At 42.5% G+C, this 12395-nt stretch overlaps 1 protein-coding gene across 1 annotated transcript in view; it reads left to right on the top strand.

The window, feature by feature from the left end:
* Positions 1 to 445: 445 nt before the first annotated feature.
* LOC128878667 (BMP and activin membrane-bound inhibitor homolog) overlaps positions 446 to 12395 on the top strand; it is a 32232-nt gene continuing 20282 nt past the window's right edge. Inside the window, exon 1 of the mRNA XM_054127040.1 lies at positions 446 to 1020. Within this exon, the coding sequence (XP_053983015.1) occupies positions 888 to 1020 (133 nt within the window). The 5' untranslated portion in view covers positions 446 to 887. The remainder of the gene's footprint in view (positions 1021 to 12395) is intronic.

Here is a 12395-nt window from a genome sequence, read left to right on the forward strand (position 1 = left end):
CTGCTTAAGGAATGTGGATTACTGCATGTATTTGAATAATTTAATACGTCAAACGTATTCGAATAGTTTAATTGTTCAAGATGCTCAAGCTCCGATCGTATTCGAACAGCTACACATTCAAATACTTCGACGCATTTCGAACAGTATCCGTATAGATCGCTGTTCAAGCCATATTCGAATAATCCACCACTCGACTGGAGCCAACTATCCGAATCATCCTCGTCCGAAACGTTAATTGGCGAGGTGTTCGACTATCCAACTAGAAAAAAAAATCGAAGAAAAAGTCGCGGACACAGCCGTACCCGCGACCAGCGCGGAGGCTAGATGGCAGATTAACGGCAGTCGTTGAACGTGCGTATTGTACGCGTTCACGGTGCGTGGTTCACCGACAAGGGGCGCACACCATCTCGACCGGAGGCGGACTCGTTTAAAAACTATCTGGCGAGTGTTCTTCGCCGGGTGCCCCTGGTGCGCGCCAGCCGCGGCGGAGTCGTCCGGCTGGCGTTTGCTTTTCGAGCCTCGAAGTGAGTCAGTCAGTCAAGCGTCGACCATCGTCGAGATCGGTCGCGTCGTTGCGTTCCCATCGCAACAAAACGCCGAACCCTCGATCCTCCTCGATCAACGCGACGTACTCGTGACGATTCGTTATGAATTTTTCAACGATCACAAGAAGGACACACAGATCGTGACCGCCAGCCGTGTTCCAATCGACGATCCGCGATCGATGGAGTTCAATCGTGGCTCCCGTTGACTCGCAATCTTCGAGCGATCGTCGAACTCGTGTCACTGCCGTCCGTGAGTTCTTTCTTTTTTTTTTTTTTTTTATTCAACGCGTTACGCGATTCGCTATCGCGACAGTGTCCGGTTCCTTTTTATTTCCGTCGAAAATGCTGTCGCGCGACTTTCTGACATTCGCGACTGTGGTTTCCGGCCTGTCTGTGGTGGTTGGTGCTTCCGTGGATTCCGACTCCGGCGACTACGAGGTGCTCGCTGATAACGAGGGAAAGTCCGATGACAATGGTAAGCGTTTTTGGGAGCGTGATTTCATGGGAAAGTTGGCGACGAGAGGAGGTCGGCGTTTATTTTGGAGTAATAGAGAACGGAGGCGAGCTAAGTCGCGCGTTTTGGAGCAGCTTTTTATTTGGTCGGTGGAAGATATAAATTCGTTGGTAAATGGTAATTGGATTATTGTTCCTCGGGGTTGAGAGATCTCAACCTTTTGAGGAGGTTTGTGGGAAACCACCTGTTTTCATCCGAGAACATCTTACAAGGTGGTACGAAAGAGTTGATTTTTAAATTTATCTTTTATGTCCTCGTTAAAATTGTTTATTTACAATTTTACATATATCTGGTGACGAAGTCGGTGATGCGACTACAAAAGCAGCGCGTGAACGATCCCACGTGGGTGGCGAAGGAGGTCGAAAGAAAACGAGATCGATATTTCTGTGTTATTGTTACCGAGCTGAAATTATACTGCAAATTAAATCCTTCGTGAAAAAAAAAACCATGATAGATAATAAGCTTCTGTCATCAACATTAAAGCATCGTGCAATAAATAAAAAAAACACTATAGTTACTTTAACATTTCACTGCTGAGCAATAATATTTCAAATTTAGCTTCAAGTCTTATCAATCTTCGTCGATTAAGCTCGGCATTTCTCGCTTTGATTTAACTTCTTGGCATTAAAAAGATGAACGGATAAAAAGTTTTATTTGTCGTTTTTACCTAGATAAGAATTTTGCTCGTCTCTGACTGAGATTTACTGTTGCACGTGGCCTTCGCTGCTCTGAAGCGTTTCCGAGTGGAAAAGCATTCCTTACCACGCGCTTTCTTCCTCCAGGCGTTGCATACTTCATCGGTAATTAATGCGGGTTAATCCTATCGGTACTGGCACAGTAATTAAACCCGCGACGGGCACGCAACCTTTAATGCACCGTGGATTTACTTCGAATCGCTACGAATTAATTGAAACGGGAATTCAAAGGATTGCACTTTTTACAAAAGGTGGATCACAGGTGATTCATTGGAAAAGCGGAGACGAGAATTAAGGATAACCTACTTTTGATTCCTTAATAATAGAAAAAACATTAGTTATAAAAAGCAAAAGAACTTTACATCTCTTCCTTCCGAAACAACCATTATGTATTCGTGTTCTCGACTGGTGGATTCCAAAAAGAAATTCATCATACTTTTTCTTATATACAGACCTGTCCAATTTTTATTGTACGTAAGCATAAATGTTTTGGAGCGATCTCGGCTCTTAATTTTCTAATGCAACGACGAAGAAAACGACGAAAGTTCAGAATCGCTGGAACGATACGAGTGTCCTGCACGACGAACAAAAAAAGAACTCGAGATAAGAGCGAAGCAGATGCAGTCGCGCTGCTACGTCACACGCCGCGGCCACGGCAATTGCAAAATTGTATATGTTCTTCGGAACGAAAGTAAGAGAAAAAAAAAGAAAGAACGGTTCTATCGACGTGTTTAAACTCGCCCGCCGGTCTTTTTGCCGCTACCAGCGCCGCGCGCAATTAAGAACGCGTGCAATTTAAACGTTTTATCGATACGCGCGGGTATTCATCGAAGATAAGAACGAAGAAGAACCCAAAGGCTTGTCTTCGAGGTCCGTTTTTGTGAGGGGGCTCCATACAACTGTCTCCTTGGAACTGTTAATTACTTTTCGAGAGGCGAGTGTAGATTTTAAAATAAATAGATAAGATAAACATAAATCAATTTATGGGATGAAATCTTGTATAATATGGCTAATAATAATCTACAAAAAATATCTCACTGTAATCGCGCGTTGCAACGCAAAAAAGGAGCAATTTCTATCTTGTTTTCCTTTCCGTCGTAATCTTTCGTCCGCTATTGTAAAAGCTTAGCGTTGTTTGCCCGAAAAAGCAGGAGAAGCGACGCAAACGAGCAGCGAGGGGAGGAAGTCGCGACAGAAATTGAGTCGGTTACGAGACGACCTCGGGGAAACGATAAAATCGCCCGCGGGGAGGGCTAGCGTTCGGTTACGATCGTCGTCCGAATGATTCACGATCGATCGATAGATTTACATTCACGGCTGGCGCCACCTGGAGCCCCGAGAGTCCCGCGGGATCGGGTCGGGACACGCCGTGCCACGAATTCCGGTCAAAGGCGGCGCGCTTGCGAAATAATAAATATTTAAATTTTGCCGTTCGCACGATACCGAGTTTAGAAAGACGATAAAGTATGCGTCGGGCGCCAGCTAGGCGCGCGGATAGCGGAGTATGTACATAATATAATGCCTATGTGCACGATAGGTACCTTCCGACACGCTTGTCTTGCGCGGTCCTCGTTTAACGCGAATGTAGCGTCAGTCTCCGTGCATCGAGGATCGCGTGCGATTCGACGAATGGGACCATCATTTTTCGACGGTCCTAAATGGTTTGTTAGGGAGAGACAGTGGGACAAGGTCGCATTACGTCTTTAGAAAGACATTTCGTGACGAATAGTTTTTGGATCGATGGAAGACTTTTGAAAAATTCATTCGCTACGTCGAATCGAATACAATACGCGTGTTATGTAACTAGTTGTGGATTTGGAACTTCACCTAAAAGAATTTGCTCAAAGATATTGGATCGGTAGTAAAATTTGGCAAACTCCGAATTCCAAAATTTCGTTCAGCAGAGAATGTACGATCTTATCACCAGCCATCTGGTTGCGAATATTTGAAATAGTAAGTAGAGCATTCGCCAACAAAACTTGGAAGAAACACCGATTTATTTTTGTGAACTCCATTATACAAAGTTCCAACCACGAATTATATAATTTATTGCACGCAAGATCGTGTTCCCAGAAATCTGTACTAAAATTCTAAACGCGTGTGTCGTGCGATTAATAAACATACCGTTCAGAACCATTCCACTTAACTTTCAAATTAACCCACATTTGCATGTACATTGATTCTTAATTAAAACTCGAAAAGTGAGGTCAAATTCGCTTATTATTTCTACGACATCGCTTTCTCGCGATATTCTGTTAACATTTTAGCCAATCAGTCTGCGGAGAATTGCTTCTGCAAATACGCGACGCGATAGACCTTGATCTCTTAATCAAATAATTAGTTGGCGAATTGCAAGTGTTTCTTCCATTCTTCAAAACGCTTTTGTATCGTTTCCTATTTAAATAGCTGAAGACTTAAGAGTGACGACTTGCGTAATGAATTCTGATGACTTGTGTAATGAAAATTCGCTCACTTTTACAATGCGTACGTGGAAACCCGTTAATACGACAATTGAACTATGATGCATGAAGACATTATTGTTTCTCAAGTGGCTCCGATGCTTTCTGTCTTATGTGTTTCACAATTTTATCGGTTGAGAATATTTACGTCAATATTTTTGTTAACAATAATTGTTTCATCGATACTGTAGACCATATCCTGTTACTAACGCCCTTGTTTTGCGATTTCTTTAATTGAGAATGCGTACGTCAATTTTTTAAATCTTGACACCAAATATTAAAATATCATACTAAAGGAAATGAAATTTTTCAAAAATGTAAATTTAAACACCTAAATAAACGTCACGAGTGAATCGCTATATTAATTCGTCGATACAATTTTTCTCTATTCCTGTTATGCCAGTTCCTCATGGAATTTCCTGCCAGAGCTCGTAATCCCGTTTATGCTCCACGCTCGAATCTCATGTAAACGGGGATGGGATTCGGTTCACGGAACCATTTCACCGACGTTATAGTTTCTCGGACGCGAGGCGCGTCGCATTCTTTGCCTTGAACAAGAGAAAAAAACAAAATTTCTGCCCCTCCGGTCGCTGATGCAACTCGCTCGTAGATCGCGGAGAAGCCGTTAATCCGAACGCGTACGACGAATCGGAGCGTTTATCTGCGAGTACGTCAATCTTCCCGTTCGAAGAAGAACGCATAACTTTGTGTTTATAGTTCACGCAGATAAGGAATTTTTGTTACAATTCCTGGAATCGAAACTGACAATCATCGATCTGTCGAAGAGCACAGCGCGCGACGATGACGCGCTAAACACTCGTACCTCGCTCGATGATCGAAAATGGGGGTTACCAGTTTTCTTTAAGCGGGGGTGTACTGTGTAGATATTGTTTTTTCTTTAAGTAATCAAGGTGATGGCTTCTTAGAGTTGAATGAATACATTTTAATAAATCTGATTCGTCATTTTTCTGTTTAAACGTGAAATTCTGGTCTTTTTATTTATTTATAAGGTAATCGACCTCTGACTTGAATTTCGAATCAGGAGACCGAGTCCGGTTAAACGACCGCGATTTTCCCTATCACTAGCCCCGTACAACGCAGTCGTTGAATAGCTTTCGCGAAACTGACAATCGTCCGTCTGGGATTCGACACGAATGAGTCATATCGTAAAATCGACCTCGCTACTTTATAGATATGCAACCGGTTGCACGAGCCGATCGTGAAATATCGTTATTCCGTGACTTGTTTGCATCGAAATCGGATAAGAAACTCGGACGACGGCGTGCTACGCAATTTCTCGACAAACTTACGGCGTTTTCGGTGGTGCGCTATCTTATAGGGAAAAAAGGCATCTGCCTCGGGGCCACGAACAAAGGGGACCCACACGATCGATGCTTCATCAATCCTCTACTACTGACATCCTCTCAGAAATAGTTAGAGATATAAAATTGGAACTGTTTTCGTTACCAACACTATCTTTACTTCTCACGCATTTGTCATTTTTTTGCTCTTCTGATAATGTCAACGGAAGACAGAAAATTTTATTGAATTTCTGATGAGATACCTTTATCTGACACGTACCTAATTAATTATTATTATACAAAATATAGAATTTATCTTGGAAATTTTAATTTCTGTAATCCAATTTTATGTGTTCTCCATTTCTTGATTACAGTATTTCAGGCATTAATTTCACTCAATTACCAATAGACCTTGACCTTTAACGATTGGATAAAGCTATGTCTTTTAATATTGGAATTAGGCCAACCTGACCATGAAAACATGTAATTTCAAAACAAAATTTTCGAAGGAGACTAAAACCTTTACCTTTTTATTTAAAAAAAAAAAAAAAAAAATCTTTGTTTCACAAACACCAAAGTCGAAGACGTCTGTTGAACGTCCCGCTCGACCCAGTACGGGACGAGACGCTTGGCGTCTACGTGAAAAAATTGGGTCGTCGTAAAAGTTCTAGAGTGGCGTGTTCCCGATGTTCCCACCGTAAAATCGTGAAACGTTTAGGCGCGCGCAGTTCTGTTTCGAGCCGCGCGATACAGCTTCGAAAAATGCGAGCTCATCCGCGCGCCACCGACAAAACGTAACGCATCCACGCACACGTTCCCGCAACCCGGTGTTTCACGTGTTCACACTCTGCCGGCTTGCAGCTGGTGTTACGTTCACGTTCGCCCACAGACGCCGCAGCCGTACAGAAACGAGCACGGTGGCGCCTGTCGGCCACACAAATGTGCATGCGTGCGTGACGAGTTTATGCCTCTTTGTCTTGCGCGCATGACGCTTGCACAAACACGTAACGCGTTGGTATGGATTGGTGGTCAAAGTTCTTGTCCGAATCAAAACAATCAAAACTATACACATACAGTGGGTGTAGATAGTATTCGTACACCGATCAATTTCCAAAAAAACTATGTAAAATTGTCATTTATTAACTTATTTTTTATAAAGAATGACGTTATACATATTTTTGGAAATCTCTAGAATAGGGTACAAAAAAAATAGCTATTTAAAAAAACAATTAATCGATAGTATTGGGTGAACCGAAAAATAATGTCCTTTTGCAATTTTAGATACTTGTTTATCGTTCATCAGCTCATTGATTTTTATCGATCTGACATTGACAATTTGCACACTAGATTTACTCATCTTTGCAACGGTGAATCTTTTTCCAACACTTTTCTATTACACATAATTTACGAAGTTTTTTCATCGTTCGCAATCGGACATTAGATCTTTAGTCATCGCCCAGCGCAAAATCCATTTATTCCTCATTTTTACTTTCCGACTTTTTGCCCAGTGATAAACGACCGTAGAATGACTCACGTTCATTAGCCCGTGTCAAGTAGAATTTAACGCGATTTATTTTTAAACAATTTTTCTCGTACGCATTTTCAAATGCAATAATATCAAAATTATGGAATAGGTGAAAGGTTTTGACAAGAGTGTCGCCTCTGTAAAGCTACATTGTGTTGTTACGTGCCCGATACACGCCACCATGGTTAAAAGTTGAGACATTTTTCTCGGCGCCCTCGCGCTCCATACTCGCCACCCACGTGTACCCTCGCTATCTGTGCCCGAATCTGGGCTCCATGAGCGTTATTTACAACCGCTGTCGTTCGTATCGAATCCTTAAATTAAAATCGATCGGGTTACCTTCGCGATAAAAACCTGTCACGCGAATATTTCCCTCCGGAACGGCTAATACCGATGGAACGAAAACAGTAACGAATAAAAAGAAATAAGCCTCCCCGCGCAATTAACGTCGACTCGCATTAAAAATAACGACCGATTAATTGGACCAGGCGCCCTTGCGCTTCGCCTTCATAAATCTGCGGAGATGTCAACGAGAAGTAGAAAGTTTTATTCGAGTAAGGCTTATTTATGGGGCGAGCATGCGCGGTAATTCATGCTGCTCGTTTTTCTTGTTCGACTCTTTCATTATTAATTAAATATAGATGGGCATTAATCAACGACGCGCGACGGTAGCCTGTCGCTTCAGATTCGGAATCACGGTTCCACGAATAAAAGACGAGCGACGTGGCACGGCGATACTTTCGCTGAGTAGTTTATGGTCCTCGTCCGGATCGGACAAAGACACCTTCGAACGTTGCGGACGGTAATCGCTTTATCGAGACAAGGTGCTTCGAGTGTCTTGACGTCGTTTCGCGAAAACCAGTTCAGGCCTCTTCGGTGCTTTATATTTTATTAAGAATTCTTTTTTTTTTTTGCGGAGGTATAAATTACAAGGTGGCCTTACGAAAATGATTGAGAGTGTTCAGCATTTCTTATAAGACAGGTACACCTATGGATATGGCAAACCACGACTGTGAAAATATACTTTGCACTATGCGAATGCTCACGCTTAAGTAGCGCCGAACTGTAGCCGACCTCATGCTAGTTTTTAAAATTGTCAATAGTAAAATGGAATGTCTCGGGATACTGGAACTATCGAAATTTAATATTCCAAGTAAGCAACTTCGAAGCAGCGGTGTTTTTTACACTGATCTATATCGTACCTCAATTGCGAAACAAAATTATGTTACAAGAATATGTGCGATGGCTAACAGCCTTAATATGTCTGTCGATCTTTTTCATGACTCACCTTTGGCATTTGAAAAATCAGTCGTTGCAATTTTGCAGGTGCGCAATCAAGTTTGAACACGTTACATTATAAGATATCGTGATCGTCTCCATTTTTGTTTTGTTTTTCTTGTTGTCGTTGTTATTTCATTGTACTTGATATCAAGGGCAGATTGCCCGTAAATAAAGTATTATTATTGTTAAAATATAATCGCAAGAAGTGAATTAAGAATCGAGTGTTGCTCTTGCTCTTTGGTTTGTTCAGTCAATTGTTGTCTAGGAAACATGTGAATTGTATTCAAACTGGTTTATTTAAGCTGCGAACATGTCAATATTTAAAAAGAAAGAGACTATTTCAATCTTGTTCGTTTAAAATTCCAACTGTCGAGCTGTTGAAGGGGGTCGAGTACCCAAAACTCATTTTGGAGCAGTTATGGGAACCCCCGGGGGCCACGTGACACATGTGCGTAACGATACCCCGGACGTCGTTAGCGATTCGTGTAAATGCGTCTAAAGAGTCGACGTTCTCCCTAGAATGTCTCCGTTCGAAGTCGATCCTTTCCTAGACATTACGTTAGCCTTGGGCGTGTGTGCACGTATCGGAAAAATAGTGGCTCGAGGGACAAATATAACTTGGCTACTTGAAACGCGTGCCCCGTCCTATCGGACTTGTAATTCAACAATGGTAGCAGTGCACCTCGGACAGCGCTATGTCCGACGCGTTTGCACACACAATCGCCGTGTCGACGAACGATACGCAACCGCTTCAAACCTACACGAATCGTCGCAAATATGCAGTCACAATAAATATTAACGCGTTGTCAATAGCACGCTTTTCAGGAACTACGAACGATTACACACCTTAACGTTGAAGTTAGGTGAATCAGGGGCTGTAGCGGTATTTTTGTAAGCTACAGTATATACGGGCTTAAAAACCCCGAGGTGCCCGAGCTAGAGTGGGATCAGCGGGCCCCCACAGAGATGAGTTGTCAAACGACAAACAGATAAAAAGTTATGCAATATAGAAGTGGGTCCCTGTAGAGATGAGAAGTTATGCGTTACAGTTTAAAGTGGCCAGCCACAGATAAGAAGCGCAAAGTTAACCAGTATTAGGAAGAGAGGGGTATAATAAGCGCGCGAAGTAAATATGAAAAAGGGATATGTAAACATAAAGATATTTTGTTACAGGAAATGTGTCAACAACTACGTAAATGGTTTACAGTAAATAAAAATACAAATACAAATTAGGTGAATATAAGACTGTAGACACAACTGATCTCAACCGTGCATCTCTTCTGAAAATTGCCTCTTAGTTGCCCACCTGCCAGCGTTATCTTTGATTTAAGATCGCGTACAGTCAGTATACACGCTCTCATTATGAATCGTAATCCGCCCATCGCGAAGCAGATCTCCCTGATCGGTTGGCAATGTATTAAGATATTATGCAAAAAAAAAAAAAAACAACGTAGTCGTCGACGTGTAATTGCCGCGGCCTTCTTGGCGATGAAATTTTTATCGTAATGCATCCATCAGGCGTGGCTAAACTTCGCAGGCATCGCTAGACGGTCACGTAACGAATACTGTTTTTTATTTTCATCAATGGCGCCAAACGGCCATAATTCTCCGTTCGTCTCATCATAAATGCAAGGCATATCGCGCCGCGAGTCGCTGTCTACGTTTCAATCCTCCGCGATAAGGTGTTAGTCCAGCCCGGTGATCGGTGAAATTCCTGTATTAGATAAAGAGATTCGAGCAAGGAACAAAAGGCGAATTTCATTGTTACAGCGGTCGAGGGGACATTCAGGATCGATACTGTACGGCGGCGTACGATGATGTAACTTAGATTCAATTATACCTGGAACAGGACCGTTCCGGAAGCCTTCAATCGTCTGGAAACCGTGGCGACCCCATTACGCGACACTTTTCCTTTCCCCTTTTTTGCAACATTGAAATATCGCGCGTTCTCCTCCGGCCACTCGGGGAAAACGGTTCGCTGTTCGATCTGCCCAAGGATATTTCAGGAATTAATACCGTTCGCGGGGCGTCGAGGCGTCGCGGCGCGAAAGCGTTCGCCGACCGGTGGCGCCTAAAAAGTCATAATCATCAAATCGCGCGATCGAAAATGCAAGGCGACGCTCGTCGTTGGATAATGTCGCGCCGACGCCGCCGGTCGCATACACAGCGCGTGCTGATAAACAACTGAACTGAATTACTGTCACGGACTGTTGACGCTCAACGATCGGGTAAACAAAAGTTTAAGACCTAATTTTAAAGCCTTTTGCGATAATAAAGTTCATTTAAAATTATTTAAATTTATTTGAATTTATATTTGAAGAATAATTCATATCAAAAATATATTAGACGCTTAAAAATCGAACTGCCTGGTTCCATTGGTTAAACATGGGATTGGTTAAACATTGGGCAATCGTATCTTGATATCGCCTCTCCCAAATCTTAATCCCGTATGGAGCTATCGCCGCAAACTTGTATTTGAACATTTTCAATGATCAGGTTAAAAACGATGCCATTCTTCAAGACCTATACGATCAATCAGGAAAGTTCAATCTTGATTCGAAGAAGCTTGAAATACGAACATCAATATTGTCTCTACGAATTAAAAAAAAAAAAGAAGAGTAAACTGCGTATATTCGCCACCAACATTAATAAAAGCAGATAGAAAGTATTTCGATGGAAGAATGGAATAATAAATATTCATAACATTTCCGTCACTTAATGTCCAATAAAAAGAATGGGCCAAATCATTACACACTTAGTTCACCTATACCACGTAACGTCGAGCGATTAGTTTGGGTTCGAATGAAAAGAAACAGATTTTCTAACGTCAGTTCGGTCACTTATCAGACTATGTATGTATGGACGTCCGTTCGTCCGCGTCCGTTTCGCCAGTGCTATTTACTATCGACTATCAATCAGTGGCAAAGCTATATTCGTAGCATTTGAATAGACGGTTGTCGCTTGGACACTTATGCGAGTGTCCGTGGCCGGTTCGGTAACGCGCGCGAGCGCGCGTTATGTTAATTCGGTGCTTCGTATGCGCCATGATGCCGCGTGCAGGCACGCACGCATGCGGCATGCATGCGTCCAGTGCAACCGGAGATGCGTCGAATTCAAATGAACGAGCTTAGCCGCTTCTGCGAGGGCTCCGTTCGTTGGCTTCTCCTTACTTTTGCATCGTCTAACGATCGGGGAAACGTATTTCAGGACAACGTTGGACGTTGTTCCAGTCGATTCTCATTCGAATAATTATTCGAATAAATTTTCATTCGAACAGAATCTAATTCGAATATAATCTCATTCAAACGAGTGACTCCTTTTAGTGCAATCGATTATAGTCAAAGTCGAAGCATCTTTGAGCGCCACTCAAATCAATTTTCATACAAGTAATTAATCGATTCGATTCTTCATTCGAATAAACGACTCCTTTCGAGTCCTTTCAGCGCAGTCGACGGCCGTCAAAGTCTAGAAATCTAGTTTTTATCTGGAAAATGGGAAAATCATGAGCCAAAGAGGTTAACCGCGGTCGTTAATTGCCCCATAATCATTATCATTAAGCGCGACAGTTGCGATCGTTAAGCGAAAATAGTATCGGGTAATTGTAGCTGTATCGTGTTTGGTCGTTATTCAGAAAGAATCGCGAAAATCGTTTGGTTTCCAGCGGACGACCGGGCGCGTATCATTTGTCGCGATAACACGAGTTATTCAAACTACTGACTCACGGTAAATAGCGATAGTCTCGTATGTTATGCTTTAATATTAGCAGCGGACATAAAGCGTGAACCGCTTCTTCCGTATCGCGATACGAATATTTGCACGATGCGTTTGTCGTGCAAATATGCACAATGGTAATCATCCTTATGTAATATCTATGCCTCGCGCCACTTGCAAGGAGTCATCGCCCAATTGACCGTCGATTTAGGTGAATTTTGGTCCCTTTGTAAAAGGGAAAGCAGAAAGAACGTCTACCATTGAAGATCGTCGATCAGTCGATGTCCCTGTCGGAAGGAAAATCGAAGGAGAGGGTTAACTCGTTTTTTCGAAGAAGACGAATCGAAGTTCCAGTGTCGGTGAA

The sequence above is a fragment of the Hylaeus volcanicus genome, chromosome 6 (assembly GCF_026283585.1).
Source record: "Hylaeus volcanicus isolate JK05 chromosome 6, UHH_iyHylVolc1.0_haploid, whole genome shotgun sequence".
In the NCBI taxonomy this organism is placed as follows: domain Eukaryota; kingdom Metazoa; phylum Arthropoda; class Insecta; order Hymenoptera; family Colletidae; genus Hylaeus; species Hylaeus volcanicus.